The sequence below is a fragment of the Anser anser genome (genome assembly GCF_964211835.1).
Source record: "Anser anser genome assembly, chromosome: 8".
In the NCBI taxonomy this organism is placed as follows: Eukaryota; Metazoa; Chordata; class Aves; order Anseriformes; family Anatidae; genus Anser; species Anser anser.
In genome coordinates, this window is record NC_139728.1 from 10,902,063 (window position 1) to 10,921,283 (window position 19,221).

A 19,221-nucleotide genomic window follows, 5' to 3' on the forward strand; every position below is an offset into this window, starting at 1 on the left:
TTTTCAAAACTCCTTAGTTAGAAATGTTATAAGGTACTCCAACACTTGGTCACTGAGATGAGCGTAATCTGTTTGAAAATGGTAGCTTTCCACTGGATTTCTGGTAGTGGATGCCCTCTGATGCTGTAGCATATCAGAAACTTCCTATGTTATTTCCAGCAACACCAGCTGCAACTTGCAGAGTAAGACCCCTTGCACACCTCCCTTTCTGGAGGCATCATCCAGTCTTTTTTTTTTTCCTTATCTGAATCAAAACACCATTCCCCCACAGGGAGCTAATAGAGCTATTGCCAGAAACCCCAAGAAAAAGACAGGCATCTAAAACGTGAATTGTGTCAATCCTTTTTTTTGGTAAAAGTAAACACCTGAAGCAGACAGTTCAGCCCTCAGGATGCGTAGCAGAACCAGCTTCATCGCGCTGGGTTCAGTGCTTGCATACTGCCACCTAGCCCTGCTCTCAGTCAATAGTATGTACAGCTACTTTTGCCCACTGCTCTCCAGCACATTGTGTCGCGGTGAACAGATGAAGTGCTTACACATTCATAGACTGAGACGCCACAAATTCAGTTGGGTTCTCCTGTAGCTCTAAGCAGATTTCTGCCCTCTGAGCCATGACAGCCCCGGCTGGGGCTCTGAATGCTGATGGCAGGGCCTTTTATTATTAATCAGGAATTCGTGTGAATTAATTTTCAGAGGAGAGGGAGGGTGTTCGCGATCAGGCTTGGAATTTCGCATCGTAAATTCAATGAACTGAAACTGCCGTGTGCCACACGGTCGCTGCAACAGCGCCGTGACCACAGGCTACAGCAGTGAGCACCCGGGGCAGAAGCTCAGAACATGGCTAGAGTCCTTTCATTGATAAAAGCTCACTTTTGAGATCACGCACTTGCAATAAGTGCAAATAATAGCATCACACTTCATTTCCATTGACGGGGTGCTCATTCGCAGTTAGGAAGATTCAGAAGCTGTTACCTTCCTTTGCATTCAAACAGCAAACGTGCTTGTTTTCAGCCAAAGAAATCATTTGTTTTGTTTTTTTAAATTGTGAGAGATAGCTGAAATATTCGCGTGCTCTCAGTGTAAACGTTCAGAGCCAGATCTGAAAACTGTAAGGTGACATCCTCTTTGAGAGTTACCAGCGAGTCCGATGTATGAGGGGGCCTGTTTCAGAACTCACAGGTATTCGCCTGTGACTCTTGCAGAGCAGGGAGCTGCTTCAGCAAACCTATGACACCTCTGCAACCTGTGAAAGGTTGATGGAAAGGTTGTCACTGGTGCAAAATCTCCCCACAGGTGAAATTCTCACAGCCTCACTTATTTTTGCTTACCCAGCAAATGCTTGGCACAGAGAAGTAGGAGCCTCTTTTTTTTTCTTTTTTTTTTTTGGCAAGTGCTGGCTTCCTGAGGCTCGATTCTAACTGGTAAATAAATAAATTAGAGTATCAAAAAGGAAGATGTGAAAGAAATATTTATTTCAGTTATTTTAGGGAGCCGAAACCATTACCAGTGTTGTTCGGTATCCAAATGTATTCTTCAGAATCTGGAGTGCAGCTGATTTTCCAATATCGTGCAGGTTGATCGAAGTTTTAGAACCCATTTTAGGATGGAGATAACCCAGAGCAAGCCTTTGGTAGAGTGAAGTGTATGCAAGCATAATCTTGTCATTTTCATTAACTGTTTTAGTGTTACTGCATAAATATATCCTGCTGTACCCAGAAGGTTCTTCTCCTAGCCCTCAGAACATAACTCACACTGTCAGTCTTTTGGTTTAAGCACGTATAAATTTAAAATGGCAGCAGGGATACGTACAAAGAGTTAACTTGTTATGGAGCAAAACCTGCCGAAGCACCAACCACTCTCGTGCTAACGGCAAAGCTGCCAGGCACAGCCTTTCCTCGTGGGTAATGACTCGGCCGAGGTTGTCAGGTGCTTAGGTTTTATCTCCAAGTGATGCATTTGTCCTGTATCTAATCGCATCCTCTCTAATTTGGCGCGAGCCTGAAATAAGTTAGCAAAAGGAGAAAATGAGAAGAAAAATGTAAAATGGGGACAAGCCTACTCAGAAGCAAAACGATTTCAGAAGGGGCAAGAGAAATCTGGAGGCGTTAGACAGGGACGGGCTTGGCAACTTTGGATGCATAAGCTGTCCACTTCCCTAGATTAAAAAAATGAATAAAAACCTTCATGTAGAGCACTGAAGCCTGCATACCTGCTAACAGTTTGGATATAATAAACTTCAGTTTAGAATTAGACAAAGAATCTAATGACAGTAATCATGTACAAGCCTCCATTTACTCTATCTGAATTGCCCAGAGTTCAACAGGATAGCTTGCACTCACTTAGAAGAAGTCGCACAGACTAAAACAACCAGTTCCTCGTGTGTGTGTCAGCAGGATTAATGGAAGAAGAAATGGACTGTGGCTGTGGGGTTACCACAGCACTTCGGGCACGGGATTGTTTGCTGCCTTTATGGGAAAAATATTTCTTCAACTATTAACTAACCAGAAGTTGTCCAGAAGCGTAGATGAGCTGCTTTTGTAATTTGTGCCAAGGGCCGTGGAGGCTGTGGAGAGAGGTTTTTTATAATTGTTGGAGAAATCCCAATAAACAAACATGTTACCTGTGTGCAGCATTTAAGCCCTTGCCAGAGCTTAATGATAAAAGGTGTCTGGATGATGCTCGTTTGGTCCCCGGTTCCCATGCCGTTGAGACAGCGAGTGCCAAGCTGCTGCCAGCTTGCCAAGGCGAGGGCAGGTGGAAATGGGTTCGAAGCAGCTTCGTGTTTCTGGGCTGCAGGCATGCTAAGGAAGAATCTCCCTGAACGTTTCCCAGCTCTGAGAGTGCTTGACTTCCAAATCAAAGCTGAATTTCACCTGGATTTTTGCAACCGCTGCCCTCCCGTTCACCACCTCCCCAGTCGCAGGAAGGCGATGCAGCCATTACGTGTGTCTCTCCTTAATTACCAGAAATAAATACTTGCTCCAGGTTGGATCAGCTGCCAGTGGTACGCAACAATTACAGCTGCAAACATGGTACCTAGAAGGACACCCTGATATCATGGTGTATCCGCTGGGTTTGGCTTCGTTCTCCTCTTTCTCTGCACAGGCTAATTGATATGAAAATCATTCCCATCCGCTCGTCTGCCGAGGCTCGGTGTATCCGAGACAAATCCCTGTCCTGTGCTTTGTTTGTGAACACCCTGTGACTTGGAGCTGAGCAAAATTCATATGCTGCTGGCTGAGAAAAACTGCTGCGGGAGCTGGCCAAGCTGGCAGTGGTTGTCCAGGCAAAGCACAGAAGATTTAAGAGGCAGGGTTAGTGCACTGGGGCTATTTTTATGCTTTTTTTTTTTTAATTATTATTAAATATTTAAGAGGCAGGGGAAAACGCATCCTTTCATGTAACTTCTGCAACAACTGTTGTGTGTTTGAGCTGCAGGGAGCGAGCACCTCGATGTTTGACTGCGCTTGGGCAAGACCTCGCCACTGCAGTGCTTTCCCCTGCAAAATTATTCGTGTCGGTCCGAGCCTTTCACTGCCTAATGAAATAGTCGGGAAGTGCTTTGGGAAAGCTCAGTCTGTGGCTTTTCACGTTTCTGCCCTGTCATTTAACCACGCGGACACATGTTGATAGCAAGCAACAGCTGTGCAGGCTAAAGAATTTTGCGCTGTGGATAGGTGATAGCCGTGCTGCACAATGAGCTGAGATCTGAACTGAACGAGCTGAAGTTTGGCTCACCTCTGAGGCTTTTTCCTTGTTAAGAAGACATGGGAAACAAGTCGACTTTGTAGCTGTACAGCTGTCTTAACTACCTTTAGCTAGAACTCCTGAATATTTTAATATGCTCCGTTCTATGCAAACAGTAGTGAATATCTTCTTGTTTTAAATACAAGTTTCTTGGCAGCAATTTCTGTTATATCATAAGGAAGTGGAGATTGTTCTGCAGGTATTTTTACTTCCATATCAAATGGTGTGCTCTTGCAGAGGAGGTCTCCAAAGTCCCCAGCACCCGGTGTTTAGGAGATAACACGCTGCAAGGCTGCAGCCACTTCTGGGCTGGAACGTGTCAGCTGCTTAATAGCGCATGATTACAATGCAGAGCCATTTAAGGCACTAATTGGAAAATATTGTACCCATTTAGAATTGCAGAGAAAATATATAGGTAAACAGAGTGTAATTATCCAAAGTGGAATTGGCCCAAGACTTGAAATCCATACTCCTGCAAATAGCACAAGGAGATTTTTAATGACTGTAGATGATCGGGCCTCGGTTTCTCGTCGTGTTCACAAGGCAATGTTTGCAGCAGCAGCAGCCGTCCAGCGTCGTACAAGGGGACCAGTTGCACCCTGATGCAAAATTGCTGAGTTCACAGAATTGGCAGCCCAGTTCCTCCTGAGCTGGTGGTCTTCCTTCGTTGGTCTCAGCCAAACTCAGCACCAATAAAATGGAATAAGATTCTGGTTGTCTGGAGACAAATGTAAAACAGCATATTATAGCCACAAAACTGTAACCTGAGTTTCATGGAAAGGATAGAAATGGCTTTATTTTGCCCTACAACTGCACAAAAAATGCAATTATGTAATTTTGGTATTGTTCCTATACACACGTGTAAAGAAAGTGGAGCAACCAGTTGGAAGTATTGACTGTTATTGTGCACATTGCAGATAGTGCTTCTTCTGAAATAAACATCTGGCATAAAGAAGTTGCTATTATTTGCCCAACTGAAATCCTTATTCTTAAGTAATTATCAGCCCAGGTAGAACTTAGGGATGCTAAAGATAAATCGAAGATCTTTCCATGTTTACCTTTTTTTTTTAAATTTACTCTTTCCCCCTCTTAGACTTTGATTGTGGTGTTGAGTACAAGAGCATCAATCATTGAATGGCCCCATGGATGTCATCAGTGCTTCCGTGGAAAGTCATTGTCAGAGAATTCATTCTGATTCAAGGTTAATTAGTGTAACATTAAAATTATGTGTTACAAAAATTAATTACTTGCTGGGTCAAAAAGTGTGTTAAAAAGCTTAATGCCTCGTGCCTGAGTTCGCGTTTCCTCCCTCAAAATAATGGTCTGCCTCCGCTGCTCCCGGAGAATGCCCAGCAGGAGGAGGGCGAGCTCCAGCCCCAGGTGTCTCCTGCCCCACCTGCAGTTTTTGGCACTCGGCTTGGGAAGCTTGGCTCACACTTCCCGTTAGCAGATGAATGAGTTGCTCACCTTGCTCACCGCCGCTGTGTCGAGAGATTTATGGCCAGGCGGTGGCTGATTTAACTGCTTTCGCCTCCGAAGGTCTGGGGCTGGTTTGTTTAGGATTGGGAGAAACAGGGGTCAATCTGGCGGTGTCACAGGTTGGGGGATGAGTTCCTGGGTTGTTACAGTGATTTCCAAGGGCTCTCCTGTGCACCACGTGCTGTACTAAGTCAGGAGGGGCTGATGACACCAGGAAGCTTAAATTATTAAGAATACATAACAAACAAAGAAAAAAGCCTTGCATCCTAAACTGTTGTTATCTGCCTTTCTCTTTTGGCTTGTAAAATCTTCAGTAGTTCATAGAAAATGTTAGAGCTCCTTGTTAAAAGGCTGTTACTGCTTTGGACCCAGTGAGAACCCACCCCCAGAACTTCAGTTCACAGCCTCTGCAGCCCTCTCTGATGCCAGCCGAGTTCAGCTACGACAGTCGGTCTGCAGAGGGGTCCGTGATGGACAGGAGGATCCAAACTTCCCATCCCATGGTGGCAGAGACGTGCAGGGAGAGTTCAGGAGCCGGGATTTGTAGGAAGGGGATGGGAAGAAAACTGCAGAGGTTTGGGAGGTGCTGGAGGCAAGGCTGCAGCGGCCCACGCCGCAGAGCCGGGAGGGAGGTGGCTGTGGGTGACACCTGCCCAGTTCTGATCTCCTCTTGCAGCAGAGCCAGGGCCCGCGGCATGGGTTTCAAGTCCTGATCAGGAGCACCAGTGTGTTACGTACCTTTTATTTTGTTTGTGTTTGTTATTGGTACTCAGTACTTCATAGCATGACTAGGTGTTTTGGGCTGTTTTTGGCTAGCTCTGATAATTTTCTCTTGGATGTTGTAGGGCAGGGCTCTGCTCCACTGGGCGTGCGACAGAGGACACAAGGAGCTCGTTTCAGTACTGTTACAGCACGCTGCCGACGTTAACAGCCAGGTAAGGAAGGAATGAAAGGCTGAACTTGAGTGATGTGTTACGTAGCCTCCTGACCAAACGTTGCACACAACTGAATTCTTCCAAGACTCCACAGCAAGCTCTTTCACACCATTAATCACAGAGAAGAGCATCCAAAAGCGTCAGAGGGAAACTGGCAGCAATTTTGGCATCCCTTAATACGCCGGGCTGGGAACTGCACTGCTTCAGCAACAGCTTAGCAAGGGGTTGGTTCCTTCTGGCCAGGCAGCTCGAAGCTGCCTGCGCTCACGAGTCAGCACTCCCCGTTTTGTCAGCTTGTTGTAACGAAGGGCTGACCTGTCTAAGTGGGATTGTACTCGGAAATAATTGTTCAACGTATTTCTGTCAAATTGTGATTGACTGCTCTTTACCAGCCTGGCTTTTGTAGCCTTTGTTCTCCTGCCCGTGCACCTCTCTTGACAAATTTGCTAGCTCTTACCAACAGTGGCTTAAACAGCCTTGCGATAGGCACGTCGGGAACTTGTACAACCTTAACCACACTTGCAACCTGCAGGCTTCTCAGCAGACCTGTAATGTTCATGGGTTAACTACAGCTGTGCTAGTACTTACACACAAAGTCTTTGTTTAAAAAAAGTCTATCTGGCCCTTGCCTGAGCAGAATTGCAGATGGGATGAATATTAGGAAGCACAGCTCCAGAGGACCTGGTGAGACACCTATTTTCATGCTTAAACCTTGGAGTTTTTGGTTACAATGGATTTTGTAGGAGTTTTTCCTTGCATAGGAGGGCAGTGGAGCCAGCACAAATGGGGGGTGCACTGGCGGCGTGGCGTGCTGTCACATTCCAGGCAGAGCTAGTGAGTGACACGTCAGGTACGTCTGGGAAGAGCTTCAGCCAGACACTTCCCTGTCCCCTTCAACCCAACAGCCCAAGAGTGGGTTTGGTTTGGAGTGCTGTACCATGGCAGCAGTCTGAAAATTCACTTTTTTGATGTTTATCTCATTTCTCTGGGGTAAGGGCTGACTCTTAGAAGAAAAGGCTGAATGAAGAATCATCTTATTTTTCCCTGAACATTAATTTTCTGTTAAATTCTCTTTTTTTTCTGATGTATTGCACATTTTCCAACCAGATTATTTTTGGCCAGTAACAAAAGGTTAATAATAGCCATAAAAAGAAAATCAATCTTTGATTTTTTTCCACCAAGGTAATAAAGGAGAATTTTTATAAAGGTTCTGGTTTGCACATAGGTGTGTTCCCCGAGAAGGCAGACACATTTTTATTCTCAACCATTTATGAATTGCAATAACATCTCAAGTCTTTGTGAACCAATGTTTATTTCTTTTTCATTTTGACCTTTTCCCTGTGAGAATTCATATCCAGACAAGGAGCAGAAAGAGTTTTGTGAAGAGCAACCTAAAGAAAAAGGGGAGAGGGAAAAACTCTGGCTCCCTAACAGGCCATAAATGCCGCAGTGTCTGCTCTTACCCGTTACCAAAAGCTCTATCAGTTAATGTCGGGGCTGTAAAGAAGGGTGGGTTAAGTGTAAGGGAATCTCTGGTGACTTGAATCAGTGGTGCAATTATTTCAGCCCGACGTGCTCGCAGCAGAGCTTCTCTTCGCAGGCTGCCCCAGCCCGGTGTGCCAACGGCCTCTGCAATTTCCACCCGCTCGAGACTTCGGGTGCTTTCCCATCTCAGCACCTAAATGCAGGCAGTGTAAGAGAGAGAATGAATTTGGGGATTGTGAGGGTTAGGAGTAGCTAGTGAAGGAGAGAGATCTTACAGACTAATGTTTATTTTTTAAATTATCTGTGTTTTAGTATGCTTCTAAAAATTAGTCCAATGGCCTGACAGATTTACACTCTTCCATTACCACCTCAGTACCACTCATTCTTGTGGCATGTTCAAAACAGCTTCGTGTCTTGGAATAACCACGTGCTTCTGGACTGCCACGATCCTGCACCCTGCTTTTTGGTTTAAATGGTGATGCTACAGTTTCAGAAGGACATCACTGAATAGCTGCAGCCATTGAGTTCTCTGATTGTTCATAATTAGCTCTAATGGCACGTTTGAAAAGTGGTAACCGATTGCCATGGGCAAAGGGATGCAGAAAGGCAAGAGGCTTCTCTCTTCCCTGAAAAGGGGCATTTGTGTAAGTGAATTACCTAAATCTTCAGAGCCAGAGGCCATTTCAAAGTGGGTGGTGCTTTGGTATTCTGGGGCTCTGCTGGAAATATCCGGAGCTTGGGGATCGGTCTGAAAACAGCCTCCTGCCACTGGGGCTCTGCTTGCTTGAAGTGTGTGCTTTTAACTGAGCGATGACATGGAAGGAAGGGGAGCATATTCATAACCCAGCAGTTACGAAGCAGCTCAGGCAACATAACTGTAATATCAATTTCTAGCTTTAAAATATATGAAGACATGAATAAGTTTTCCTTGCAGAGGGTCAAGCAACAAAGGAAAACCTTTTTCCCCTGTTGAAGCTTCAGTTGTGACAGCTTTTCCTTGCAGCATGTGCTGTGGCCTTAGAGAGGAGGCTTTCTGGAGGCAGTGAATGCAGAACGTGCAGAACTGCACCCTAGCTTCGTGCTCCCCTGCAGCCTCACCGTGACATCCTTTGTGTTCCTTGTGCCAGGAGCAGCAAGCTGGCCTGGTTGGAGACAATCCTTGTCCCCAGTTGTGTCTGGTGGTGCAGTGCCAGCCTGGAGGAGAAGGCACAGCCCTGCTCCTGACTGTTGGGTACTGCTCGGCCACCTTTCAGGGGAGCTCACTGCAGTGGCAAAGCTTACGGTGTCGGTGCTCTAGGTGGAAGAGCGCTCTTGGGGCAGGGTTGGATGCCTCTGACTCTGGACACCTCCTGCTGCAAGAGCAAGGCAAATAAATAGGTGATTTGAGGAGGATTCTGTGCTCTGGCACAAAAGCCCTGGGTAAGTGGTCGTCCTGTGCAGGGAGCATCGCAGCTTTCAAGTCTACAAAATATTAGTGCTGTTTTAAGAAAGATGAAGGGCATTGTGGTCTAATAATTGTCCAGTGAGAGAGAAAATGGCAAATAGTATCTCATATCTGCAACATCAAAACAGGAGACTTGAGACTCATCCTGGTCTTGCTGTGGAGGCACTTTTTTTTGCATCTGTGTGTAATTTTGTTTTCGGGAATAATCCATGCATTCAAGGAATGCCTTTGGGTAAGTGTGGGTAACTGTCCTGGAATGGTTACCACAGAGCAGCTTACTCTGAAAAAGCTCTTCAACCCGACCTGGCCACGTGGATCAGTCTTAAACACTGTTAGCTGCTGGTGGGTCCGTATCACTTGGCGTACAGGATAATTAAGGACTACGTCTGAATCAGTATGTCGTGGAGCTGCTGAGTTAAAATTGTACCCAAATATTCCTCTGTTTTGACTTAAACCACACCATTGTGCAGTTCTATTAATCAGCTTATTGATGTTATGGAAATCATTCGTATACGTAAAACTGTACTATATTTATAGGACTTCAGGGGTGAAAAAAGTTATAACTGACCTTCAGTTTTGTTTTATTTGCTGACCCTTCACGTCCTCAGTAAAGGCACACATCACTGTACAGAGACTTCAGAGCTGCTGTCAGTAAGCTTTCCATGGGTCGCCCATGGACCCTCAGGGGTTTGGGAAGGAAACTTGAGAACCAAAGCTGAAATCTGCCAGGTTAGGAAGTCTGTTGCTGGTATGTGTGGATTTTGTTTTACTTATTCGTGTACACCTGTCATTTCAGTGAAAGGCATCTAGTGCCTGTGGCTGCCTGCAGTGAGAGTTGGTTGCTCCCTGGTGCCAATGTGGATGTTGCGTCCGCATCTTGTACTAACTCACACAAGGCAGCACAGCTGTCTGAAGTCGTGCTTGTTAGCTTGTGATTTTGAGCTAGCTGGGTTTTATTTTTCTATTTTTTCCTCCAAGAGTAGCAAGAGGAGCATGATTGCCTTCTTGGCTTGCCTTTTTTCCCAGTCCCCTGCCACAAACGTCTAGCAGACAGCAGCTACCATCTTCTCCATTTGCATGCTAACACACTGGTGAGTCAGAGGGCTTCTGGAGACCGGGACACGCGGTGGCTGTCCCGTCGTAATACCTTCGGTCACGTCTTCATTGGAAAAAAAAAAAACCTTTTCAAATGGAGACAATACAAACATAATAAATGGCAGGGAGGGTTCATCTCCCTCATGACTCAATCCTTCTCAAACAACATTATTATTGACTGGCCTATTGGTTGCCAAAAAGGAAAATCAATTGTACTAGAGGTAGTTGCTGGGCCACAGATCATGGGGCTAACCCAGCAGAGACAGGTTGATTTTTATCAACTGTGCAAAGACTAATTTCCGCCATTAGCTAAAAATGAAGTAGAAATTATGGATATGTCAAATATTGCCAAGATTGGTGGTCTGTTGGTTTGGTTTTGTTTGTATAATTCTTCTGTTTTCCTGCCTGGCTCTTAAAGGATTTTGTGCATATAGGGTAAAAAGAAGCGAGAAAAAGTCAGACCTCCTTGCCTGCAAGTCACTGCCTGTATTTTTTTATTTTGCCTTTCGACTATGTTCATTCTGATTTCACAGCAAGAAGGCGAACTACTTCAGTGTCTGTGTGGGCCTTGTGTTGGAGGTGTAGTGTAGACATTTGAAAGTGAAGCCAGTATCAGCCAGCACACATCCTTCCCTGCCTTCGTGCCCATGTTTTTCTGTATCTGTAGGGAGACGTTGAGGAAATTGGTGTGGGCATCTTGATGGTTCTTGATGAAGAACCAGAGGTCCCAGGCTGTGCCTGCACAGCTTTCCCCTCCTTGTTGACTATGTGCCTGTGTCCACGCAGCCCCCCACCACCTATCAGAGCAAACACCGCTGTAGGTAAGATGCCAGCCATCAAAGTACTCTGCTGTTATGGCCGTTCTCTAAACCTCATCAAAATTAAAAAGGAAAATACCTGAGCCTTGTGCCCTTTTTGTTAATGGCCCTGGTATAAATTTTCCCCTGAATATACTAAAAGCTTGGCTCGTAAAGCCATGAGGACCCTCTCCTGGATCTGACGAGTGCTGCAGAGGTTTGGCGGCGTTACGCTCGCCGCAAGCAAATGCCGCTGCAGGTGCTGCTGAAGTGACCATTGCTGCAGTAGGAAGTACAATGGCAAATGGATGAAGAAACTAAACAAAGATGAAAGGCAGGGCAACGAGTAATGAGAGCAGAATTATTAACCACAATAGTTTTCTTCTTTCTCTGTAACCCCCCCCCCAGCCCCTATCTCAATATTTCTGTAGTCGGCTTTGCCAAGCAGATCTCAGAAGACTGCAGGCTTACACCCCTTCAGTCCTGACGTTGTTGCCAATGGGTGTGAAATCCATTAGCCAAAAGAAAGGAAAGATCTGCTTAGTGACAGAGGGTGGCTTTCTACATTAAAGCATTGACATGGTGCCAGTCACACAGTTATTAGAAGTGGCACCGCTCCATGTCTCTCCTGTGGGTCTCTCTGTGGAATGGAGATTGGCAGCAGGTTGAATGTTAAATGGTCACCACTCAGCAGATGCTGATTTTACCTACTGGGAGAAAAGTCCCTTTCAGCAGAAGCATTTGCAAAATGTTTGCAGCTCTTAATATATGCTGGGGGATGTGGAGACTCGTCCCTGGTTTGTGCTTCTGAAGACACCTCAAGTCTCATCAACACAAACTCCAGATCGTAAGGACACGAAGATGTTTCCTTCTGCCTGTGCATGCTGATTTTTTCTTTTTTTTTTTTCGCATTGTCTCTTCCCATCTTCCAACTTGACATGTACAGCCTTTGTTTCTTCTGCTCCCTGTAGACATATGAATCATTGCTTCGTTGCTGGTGCAGCAAAGCAGTTGGCACCCTTGCTCCGGCAGCGCGCGTGCAGCACTGCCTGCAAAGCAGGCTCATCAACCTGCTTCTGTGTTATTCCAGCGGTGATTTCGGGATCCACGCAGTCCTTTCAACCTCTCCGTGCAAAACCAGCGTTTGAAAAAGTGAAATCCAAGAGCCTGTCCTGAAAAACTAGCGGCAGTCTACATTGTTTTACCCTCAAAGCTGCTTTCAGGGTAATCAAAATGCAGGGATTAAATCGAGGGACCAGGGACAGCGGCACATTTTAGGGAATTGCTGTGGGGTTGCGTGGCTTGCGGGCATCACCTTGTCCTGAGGGCTCTGCTGTGCAGAAGGAGACACTCTGCGTGGCCAGTGCTGGTGCAGGAGGAATGCAGTTTGCCACCAGGCACGTAGTTTTATCTCGGGAAGGCTCAGGGAGCGTGACCACCCTCTGCATCAGGACACGTTGTGCCTGTTCCTGTGCCTGACCAGCACAGCTTTTTGCAGTGTGGTGGCTGCAGTCTGCCAGTGCTCCCAGGAGGCAGGCCAGCAGCAGGTAGCTCTTAGATGGGTGCAGGTGGCACTGTGTTACCTGTCGTGTCCTGGTGCAGAGGAGAAATGGGTGTCTTATTCCTTACTGTCTGTGCGTGTCTGCAGATGCAGGAAACAACCTTACCTTGAATTGCCTCCCTGCAAGGACTTGGGATGGTCCCAAGCCCCATTGTCCCTTGGTCTCAGGGTCATCTTCGAAATAAGCACCTGCCATTTCTGAAGTCATTGTTGGAAATGCTTTAGCCCCTCATTAAGGTATTTGGTGAGCTGAACAAACAGGATACCAGTGGCAGCCGAGCTGTTTTTTCAGGTGAACACATCATCCCAGGAATGGTCTGCAGCCTTGCTTCATTTCCTACGTCCGAGGTATCACTCTCTGTGCCAGGGGAACAGCCTTTGCCAAGCAGCCAGCTACTCTGCTCAGGGGAGATGGTTCCTAGACCATTTGCGCTGGGCCACTTGAATAAGTTTTCCCTGTTTTGAAGGAGCTAAATCCTGCCACTGGCCTTCTCCCTGAGGAGTTTTCAATATGGGAGAGTCTGGGTTTACTTCCCAAATGGCATTTTGTATTCAGCTGTTGTCAGTTATCTCTCCCAGTTTGTTTAAAAAATAATAATTCTGAGCACATCACTGGGGCATGCTGAATTTGCAGGCTTTGATGCAAAGAACTTTTACTAGTTTTCCTAAATAAGATTGACTTTATTCCAGCACTTTGAATGTTGGGACAGTAATGCTTTGTGCTTTCTTTTTAAAAGATTATAAATAAGATTTTTACTAATTTACAGCTGCTGCTTGACTCCATGGATCATAAGTGGCAAAATGGCACTTAAAATGGCAAAGCTAATTCAGGTTTCCACCTCTCAACCTCTATATCTCATTTCTGCATCCGTGATTATAGTTGTCAACACAGGACTCTTTCTGTCTCAGTATCACGTCTCTAGCAGCAGGAAGAGTAAATGCATAGGGGACAGAACAGGGTAAGCATAGAGATATTTTTATATATTTACCCAAAGCGTGTGGCTTGGAGGCTTCCTAAACCCCTGCTGTTATCTTTGTGCTCCTGGATTTCCCTTTGATAATTTTCTCTTGTCCCTAAGTGGGTCCCAGCCTTTTATGCCGGTGGGAGCTCTGTGGTTGAACTGTGCATTTGCTTTGCACGGGCCACAGTCATTTCATGCAATAGCCCATCGTTCTGGTGTAATGAGGAACAGGAATTGTTCCCCTAGTTACCTTTTCTGTCCTGCTTTTGGCTTTATCAGCCTCCTCGAGCCTTCTTGATCACTTCTTTGTCGGACTGAGAAGTTTAATTCAAAATTAATCTGTAGTCAGTAATTTTGCACCTCCTTGAATCATTTCTAGTTCCTCCATGGTTTCTTTCAGACATGGGAGTACCTCTTCTCCGTGCCCCTGCTGTAAGTGCAACGTGAATCTTAATGAAGCAATATAATGATGTTTTCTTACTTCCTCTCTTTTTTTCTAATGCCTCCTTTTTGTTTATTATCTACCATTGCATACTGAGCTGTGTTAGGATAGCCAGCTCTGTTACAACTCATCTCTTTCCACCGCGGTAATAGTTCAGAGCCTATTGCTGTGTATGAGACTAAGGATCGTTTCCCCATGTTTGCATTGCTTGGCGTTTATTAGCACTGATTTCCATCTGCCGTTTTTTTCACCCTGTCACTCTGAGATCTCTTTGTAGCATTTTACAGTCAGCTTTGCTGTGCTATTTTGGAAGACGTAGCAGAGGTGGATTCTTCACTCTCAGCCTGCTTTCCTGTTCGCTTACGTGGGGTTGAACAACCCAAGCCCTCGCACTGATCCCTTGGAGTGATCACCAGCAATTGTGCAAGTTCATCTCTTAGTCCTATTCAATCTTTAACTTTGTAATCATTTATCAGTCAGTGCAAGGACCTTCCCTCTTGTTCTACGGCAGTATAATTTGAGAGGATGCATTTGGAAGGCTTTTGGAAATTCATGTGGACAGGAACCCCTCCGGTGAGGTGCAGCAGAAGGCTCAGCAGTGCTCACCTGCATAGGGAAGCAAAGGCTGGGGCCCATCTCCCTCTGCATCTCACAAGGTGACTGCGTCATTGCTGGAAAACAGCAAATCCCACACTGCAGTAACTTTCTGGTTTACCTAACAGACCGGTTGGCTGTCCCAGCTTAGACATCCCGTGTTTAAATGAGCCTTCTGTCTCCTGCTACAAGGCTCAGCTTGGCTGGGATAAATCACCCTGCCCTAAGAAGGGTTTCTTACAAAATGAAGGCCTGAACTTAGATGAAGGTGGAAGGTGCATTGAGGCTTTCTGCTGTGTTTTCTCAGGTCAGGACCCGGCTATCTGCAAGCTGTGTTCCAGCCTTTGAAAAATTGGTAAACTTCCATCGTCTAAATCTGTTCCTCCTGTTCCAGCCAATTAAACATTAAAATGAGCATGACAAATAAGTGTTCATTTATGGGTCAATAACTCCGTAGTGTGTCTGTGACATGACTGGCTGAGACAATCCATTTTGGTACCGTCCTAGGCAAGCCGACATCTTCAAGTATTGTAATTGCTTTTATACAGAAATAGAAGTAATAAGGATAATGTAGCTATCAGGCCTCGACTCACGAGTTCAAAAACTTCCCGTTGCCAATCAAATTTCTTCGGTATTCAACCCGGTTTAGTCTCATTGCAAAGGCATTATTGTGCTGTCAGAAAATACCCTAATTGATATATGCGTTTTCTCCAATGTTGGATGTTACCTCCTTGAAGACGCTCGGTTTTGTCCACCAGCCAAGTAACTATCTGTGAGGAGGCCTTAGCGCACGCGTCGTGGCACTAGACAGGGTTGCCTTGTCCCTCTCCTCTCCCCCCACCCATTATATCTATATTTTCTCAGCACTATTAGATTATTAAATGCTTAATGACTATTCCATTCCTGCTAACTCTACTTTTGATGAGCTGCAGCGATAAAACTTTGGAACGGCAACGTGTGTGTCTGGTTCCTTTATAGGAAGGGCACATTTGGGGAGCTGGAGTAATGGGGGATAAAACTCAATTAATGAATAGAAATAAAAAGAAGTAAATGAGGTAATCAAACTCGGAGAAATTAGTATTGGCAGGTTCTGAATGATGCTTTTGGATGAACAATCTTTCAGAATCCTTCCTTGTATGCTGCTGCCGTCTCTTTATTTATTATTAAAATAACATGATCCATGAGGCGCTCGGGGTGACTCCCAGCCTAGCTAATTCTAATTAATCCAGTCAGGGAGAGCAGCAGGGTAAGTGGAGCAGTCTATCGGATTGAAATTCATAACTTAATTGAGGTCAAAGTCCCGGGTTGGGAGAACAAAAGTCTTTCGCTGGGACCAGGCAGATCAATAGCAATAAATATCTGGCTTGGTTACAAGTGGCTTATAGTGACGGATTATCTGACACTGGGCAGAGGTCTTGGTCTTGTTAAGGGCAAAGTCCTGTGGCATGCCCAGGGTAGGGTGACTTTCGTCAGTGCTCCCTCCAAAACCCCGAGGAACTCCTAAAGGGCTCGTGGGAGCCGCAGGAGAAGGACGCCCATAACGAAGTCCACGTGAGTCGTGCTGAAATTTGGATTCGGTTTCTCAAGGTACGGGAGTCTCGGAAGTAGCACAAGGGCACGTGTCACATTAGTGCTGACGGAGGTTGGAAGAAGTTGCTCAGACTTACAGGAACTTGGAGCTAAATCACAGCTTGTCCAGAGAAAGGCCTTTAGGACCGGGGGAGCTGAGCGGTAGATTGATGGGCTTTACGCCAAGCCTGTATTTATAGCACGTTTACATTAGATGAGAGAGGAAAGTTGGAAGAGGGCAGTGTAAATAACCACTAAGGTAGATCTGTCGCGGTAGAGAAACCAGCAGAGGCAGGTGCGGTTTCACCTGATCTTCAGAAATGCAGACACTGTCTGTGCTCTGACCTCCAAAATGTTCATGGGTTTGTATGTGCCAGCGATGCCTGGGACCCCCAGTTCTTATCCACAGCACTACGGTGTGACTTTGAGCAGTGATGGCAGCCCTGGTCCCAGGGGAAGAAGCCAGTAGGTCCTAGCCTGAGACCTGGGCACCGTACTGTCCACACAGCCCTACCTGGTGGTACTGGAGTATTCGTCAACAGTAGCAACCTCAGGAGCTTCTCTGAGCTCTTAGTAGGTAGGTGCTTCGCCTGGTGATCAATATCGAGATGCTGTCTTCACCCGGCCTGGTTGTTATTAATGCAATATTTATGCAGATTCAACTGTTCTGCTCGTATCCTCTGTAGAGGACAAATCCTGCTGTGGTCAGCATTTGATCCGTCTCTGATGGATGTTGTTCTGCCAATGTACTTCAACACCGCTTGGAAGTGAGATGGAAACCGCAGCTCAGATGCAGCCAGTGGCTCTTTGATGTTCCCCCTCCTCCCCATGAGCACTGCATCAGACTAAAGCATCTCTTAGTGTCCCACTTGCCAAAAATGTTCAAAAGATCTCTTCACCTCCGCTGTAGGTGAGATGTGTTGGCTGGTCAGCTTGCAGGTTTTACCTTGATGGTATTTTGGTGTTTATAAATGGTAGGTGCACCCTCACACCTTTTGGAAACTGCCTCCGGAAAACACCTCTTGTTTTCCACTGCAGGACATTAGCTTCATATGCACAAATGGACAGCACAGCAAACGAGGCAGCTGTTCAGTGCGTGTGTATAGAAGGTTTCCTGCTGAGGTTTCCTCACTGCCTCGCAGCACCTCAGCCTCTCTAGGTTGGTGCTGTCCCTCTCCGGACCGCTGCTGCCCTGGTTATGCTACCCCATTCCTTCCCAGCATAGACCAGGGCAAAACAGAGTTCCTGTGGCTACTAAAAACTTTATAAATGGCAGAAACCAGTAACAAAATTGCATTGGCAGCTGCCATTTTCCCTGTTATTGTAGAGGTGCAGATATTTTGTTGTTTGTCATTAGCAGTTGTGCATGTTATTAAAAAAAAGTAGTGCTGGATGTCCCAGTCTGCAGCACCCCTGGTGATTCAGCGAGGAAGTTCCCCTTGTGGTTTATTAAGAATTGAGTTCAGGTTTCTAATTCTCCAGTTTTGCTACAAAATCCTGCGTGACCTTGAACAAGTCACTTGATTTCTTTCCGTCTTGGTTTCCCATTTGGGAAATGCTGGGGCAAATAATTGTTTATCTCATGGATATAACAAGATTATAAAAATATGGTAGTTCTAAGACCCTGAGAAAACCGATCAAATGAAATTAAACAGATCTTGCAGCCCAGATGAAATGAGATGAAACAAGCATGAAACTATTAGGGAAAGAAATGTTTCTTTATCTTCTACAAATAAAAATGCAAAGTGATTAAGTGGGTCTTTTCTAGCTATTAGCAATAACAGCTCTAGCCAGCTGACTTTTGCCACCCTTGAAAATCAATTTGCGGGGTACAGTCTTGAATTTAGTATGCTTACAATAAATACCCCTAAAAATGTTGTCACCTTCTCCAGTGCAGGGTGTTACTGCTGTGATAGTACTGCAATTATTTGCCCTACGAATAAAAAGTGGCTGCTCTAAATGAGATGCTCTAACACGATGGTTTGCAAATTTCTTTTAATTGATTTTTTCCCCTACGATATTTCCTTCCTTAGTTGTACATGTATTTTCATATGTATTTTATATATATATATATTTTATTATTATTATTTTTACCCAGGCTGGTTTCAGAGGTCTGGTTCACAGTATGTATGCGTCCCAGCCACTTGTGGCTGGGAAGTGAAGCCAGGGTGAGCGGTGGCAGGGCGATGGACCGGGTGGCTGGAGGTGGCCTTATCCCCAGCAGCTTCTCCTCCTGCCACACAGCTGCACACCAGAGATCGCCGCACGTCCCTGCTGCTGGGAGGCTGGGCACGTTCCCGTACGAGCTTGGTGTGTGCGCGAGATGATGGAGAGGAGGAAAGCCCCAGCTCTAGAGCCATTTTCCTTCCCCGGCTCGGGGAACAGATGAGAAATGTCACCCTTTCAGCAGGGCCCTCAAAACAAGATAGTGATTAATGAACAGAACGGAAAAGAGTAGGGAAGGAGCTGCGAGTGGCTGCCTTCCTGCAGCACAGAGGGAAGATGAGAAGCGTTTCAGAAAGCACTAGGCTGCAGCGTGCTACAGAAAAAGCCTGGTAGGTGCTTGGGCAGCCAGGGGCAGGGTCACCTGTGTGCAGGAAATTTCAGCTTACTCTTTTTTTCCTTTTTAAACTCAAGTTTTAATCACAGTCACACCGTGCAAATGACATCTGAGTCTGAAGCCAGATCTGCAGAAGCTGCCCGGTTACCTCCTCTGTGATGCCCTATTCCTGATGCTATTGTCAGGATATTTCCGAGCGATGCTCACCGATTACACGGCAATTTGGCTTCTGAAGTGGTGTGAAATTGAGCATTGCAGTCTAAATTCCACTGGTCAAACTCAGAAGAGGTTTGTAAAGTTATGGCTCAGCAATTGCAGGTGATCGATTTTTCATAGCTTGATAACCGAGCACTTGGTTTTTGTACGACAGGAGGTGATCGCGGGCACCCTCACCTCCAGTCCTAATTGCAAAGTAACGAGGTTAATGCAGACCGTGAAGGCAGTTTCGATCTGGATGTTTCACAGCAGCAGAAAAACACAGCTCTGGTGACTTCTGCTCGTCAATTTCTCTTCTCTGCTGGAAAAGTTAAGCGTGGATGTGGTCAGCTTGC

General features: G+C 45.8%; 1 protein-coding gene across 3 annotated transcripts in view; it reads left to right on the forward strand.

The window, feature by feature from the left end:
• Positions 1 to 19,221, forward strand: part of ACBD6 (acyl-CoA binding domain containing 6) — an 80,497-nt gene that overhangs the window by 35,472 nt on the left and 25,804 nt on the right. For 2 of the 3 annotated variants that reach the window (XM_083845860.1, XM_083845859.1), the window contains exon 6: positions 6,072 to 6,161. The exons of the other annotated variant lie outside the window; for it this stretch is intronic. In XM_083845860.1, coding sequence (XP_083701986.1) covers positions 6,072 to 6,161 — 90 coding nt within the window. The remainder of the gene's footprint in view (positions 1 to 6,071; positions 6,162 to 19,221) is intronic. 3 annotated transcript variants of the gene reach the window in all.